At 36.3% G+C, this 3542-nt stretch overlaps 1 protein-coding gene across 3 annotated transcripts in view; it reads left to right on the forward strand.

Moving 5' to 3' along the window:
* The first annotated feature begins 1394 nt into the window (after positions 1-1394).
* Positions 1395-3542, forward strand: part of LOC110027362 — an 8085-nt gene continuing 5937 nt past the window's right edge. Inside the window, exons 1-4 of one of the 3 annotated variants that reach the window (XM_020728752.1) lie at positions 1395-1604; positions 2626-2700; positions 3120-3179; positions 3280-3390. In XM_020728752.1, the coding sequence (XP_020584411.1) occupies positions 3129-3179; positions 3280-3390 (162 nt within the window). In that variant the 5' untranslated portion in view covers positions 1395-1604; positions 2626-2700; positions 3120-3128. Of the gene's footprint in view, positions 1669-2625; positions 2701-3119; positions 3180-3279; positions 3391-3542 lie in introns of all 3 variants that reach the window. The other 2 variants (XM_020728753.1, XM_020728754.1) reach the window with 2 other exon arrangements.

Below are 3542 nucleotides of genomic sequence, written 5' to 3' on the forward strand. Positions count from 1 at the left end.
TATATATACATACATACATATACATAGAGTGATAAAGGCAAATCAAAACGATAGGTCTCCACAAGTAAATCAGAAATCACACTTCTACCTAGGAGTCTATCCACTTTAGCCGGGAGCAAAAATGATCAATTATCACTGGGCGCAAGAGAAATGCTCCCAGCTCTCGAGAAGAATTAGTCGCACCCTTGCCCGTAGGCAATACACTCTTAGAAGCCCTTTGACCGTCGCCCTCTGGCGTTCAGACTGGATGGATGGCTTGATTGCGGGAGGAATTTGTAGACTATTCCCAGACCTCTGACGTGCCAAGGGAATATCTTTTGAAGAATCATCATCATCACCGTGTCCATCCGAAGACAACTTTTTAGAGGTTAATTGATTTATTCTCATTTTCTTCGCAGGCTGACCGCCCTCGGGCATTTTTTGTCATTCCCCAGTCGAACTTGCACGGGCACGATGACCCTCAGAAAGATTATGCGAAGGGTGGATCTTCTCAACTGTCAGCTTGGAAGGACCCCTCAGACCCTTTCTTTTCACTCGGCATTAAAGGATGTCACAGGAAGAACAATCAGGGCTCTAGACAAAGGAGAGATACTAGTCATGACAGCTAACAAAAGCTATTTATAGAGTGGTAGCACAAGGAAATTTATAAAATTTTATTAGTAAATGCTCATTGAAACTGCAATTAAGGAAGTGATAAACTTTATGTTTTCATAGTAGTTGTAACTTTCAAAAAACAATAAAGTTGGGAACTATATGTGTATGACTAGATCAAGACGACACGAATCTCCAAATGAGGTGGGCCTATGGCTGAGATGTGTCAGAGCCAGCTGGGAGAGCCAAATCAGATCATTCAGATAGTCGACACTTAAACCCGAAGGTCGTCACAAAATACCAATGGGTCGCTCGGCCATATGACGAGCCAACTGACCTTAAGGCCCATTCAAGGACATCCACAGGACCGTTCGAGCGAGCAAAAGCGGACCAAGGAACTGCTATAGGAACATCAGTGAAACCAGACAAGAAGACCACATACCGTCATCATGTGCTTTGTCCGACTAAGAGACGAACGAATGGGAGCAAATTGAGCAATTGAGGGGTCACCCCGTCAGTAAAAAGTTTGTTTGTACAATGTATCATGTATGTTATTTTTGTACCCGGAGTTTCTTTATACGGTAAATAAATATTAGTAAAATCAATACAATTTAATGAACTTCAATTTCAACCAACCACCGAGAGAACATCGCTCGGCGGCTCCTAAACTAATCGTAAAATAAGAAATCCATTCGTCCAACAGAGCTAGTAGGCTTGTTCCGAATAGCTAAACTTCATAAAAAATGATGTGTTTCAAATGAATCAAATACCAACCATATCCAAACAATTAACAAACCAAACCGACTCCTGCTCGCCTTCTACCGCCCCTGTTTCTTGACTGCGAAGTCGCATGCGCATTTTGAACGTTCCACCTGCTCTCTCTCTATCCCTCCCGTCTCTGTCTCCATCTTTCGTCTTCTCCGGAGCAAAAAAATCGTTTTTTTATCAAATCCGAATACTTAGTCAACCCTTATCGCTCTTTTCGGGCTCCTCTTCGCTGCTAAGGACCTCAGGTCTTTGCTCTCCAGCCATTACTGTTCTCCTCTTTATCTTCATCTTTTGTTTAATCTCCTCATGGTAAGAACTTATTTCAATCATTTTGTTGATATGATCAGTGATGGGATTCACCTTCTGCGGTTCCCTTTTCGGCTTTTTATCTTTATTCTTGGTTTGTGTTGATAAAATAATGATACCAATCCCTCTAATTACATAGCTAAAAGCATATGCAGAGTTTATTTAGTTTTGTGATTCAATTATGCAATTACATGATTTACTAAGCTTTAAAAGAGGTATATAGAGAAATTATATTTTATGAAATAGTGAAGTTAATGATAGAGATGTCCTTTTTTTATATAAATGATTGAGATAGAATTGAGAACGCCTAAGAAGATGATAAGTTGGACGTCGAGAGTAAAACGCTGTTAATTCATCAAATGAGAGTTTTTTTCTCTTAAATTTGAAAACTTGAAAAAGGAAAAACAACCCACACTCCCTCTTGAACATGAAAAACTCCTCTTTACTCATTGACAAAAATCGCTTCCTATCTTTTTTCTCTTCTTTACTATTTGCTTGCAATTATGGGATACTAAATCCCACTTTTTAAGGCTTTATTTTTGGTGTTAATAAGGCGTAGACTTGAAAGTATGAAATTAATGTAATAAAATGAAGATTTTTGCAAATCTCAATCTTTTAAAATGATATAAAAGGAAAGATCTTGTTGCTCATAATGAAGATTTTTGCAAATCTCAATCCAATTATTGTAATAAATAGGTGACCGAAATCATGTATTGTAGAGACTCGATAGTACAAAACTTTGACTCAATTTTAATAGAATCTACCGAGCTTCATAGTATATTTGCCATTAGATTTCAATTGCTTGATTACATAGATAGATATAGATAAAAAAGTTAGCCTTACCATAAGTGCTTTTGTTGAAAGTAATGATGTAATTATTTAAATGAAATTTTTCCTGTTGCCTCCTGCAAACTGTAATATAGTGGTGTTTGAATTGCTTCTCTATTTCATTCCTGGCAGGTTTCTCGGCTTGAAGGGTCTACAAAAAGGAGATCATTTGCTTGGACAGCTTTACTTGCACTAATTTTTCTATCTGTAATTCTTCTTTTTTTGTGAGAAATTTTGTTCATTTTAATGGCAGAACTGTATGCAACGCTGTGAATTACAGCTATGTGGCATTTTTATATATTTTATGTTGACTAGATTTGAAGATATGCCATTCTTTTGTTTCAAAAATTAATTATATAAATTTTGTTCCAAAATCTCTTTTTTATGTGCAACACCTGCATTTGCTTTCCAACAGCATAATCTGTGAGTGTATTTTATTTTCTAGTTCCTTCGTTAACTACCTTGACATTTTAAACATATAATTTAAACATAACTATTCTGTTTCCTTTTTTTCATTTGTGTAAGATAAAATATAAATGATTCCTGTTGGCTCTACCGAATAGATTGTACATTCAAATAACTGATTTGCTTCGAATTTTTTAATCTCTCTTTATACATATTTGCAGAAAGCATTCATGTTGGTTCTTTCCATTTCAAACCAGACCACAGAATCCAAATTCTGTGAGGTATTTTTTCCACAAAGTTTAGTTTAATTATAGATCTTATGGTTGTTGTTTATAATTGAGATTCTTGTAACTTTTTTTGCTATGATTGTTGTTGTTTTAGAATCAAGCAAAGCCTTTAGCATGCGAGTCATTGCCAAATGGAATCATAAGCAGAACAACAAATTTGGAAATGCAGCACCTGTGGAAATTACCTCATCCTCAAAAGAATAAGGTTGGTCTTATTGTATTAATGTCGAGAAGCTTTGACTTCGACAACCATTGACCTTTGGAATTAATATAGCACCAGACTAATCCAACATTTGGATTTCTATGAATGATTCATTTGTTATACATCTCTCTCTCTCTCTCTCTCTCTCTCTCTCC

The sequence above is a fragment of the Phalaenopsis equestris genome, unplaced genomic scaffold, assembly GCF_001263595.1.
Source record: "Phalaenopsis equestris unplaced genomic scaffold, ASM126359v1 Scaffold000426, whole genome shotgun sequence".
Taxonomy (NCBI): Eukaryota; Viridiplantae; Streptophyta; class Magnoliopsida; order Asparagales; family Orchidaceae; genus Phalaenopsis; species Phalaenopsis equestris.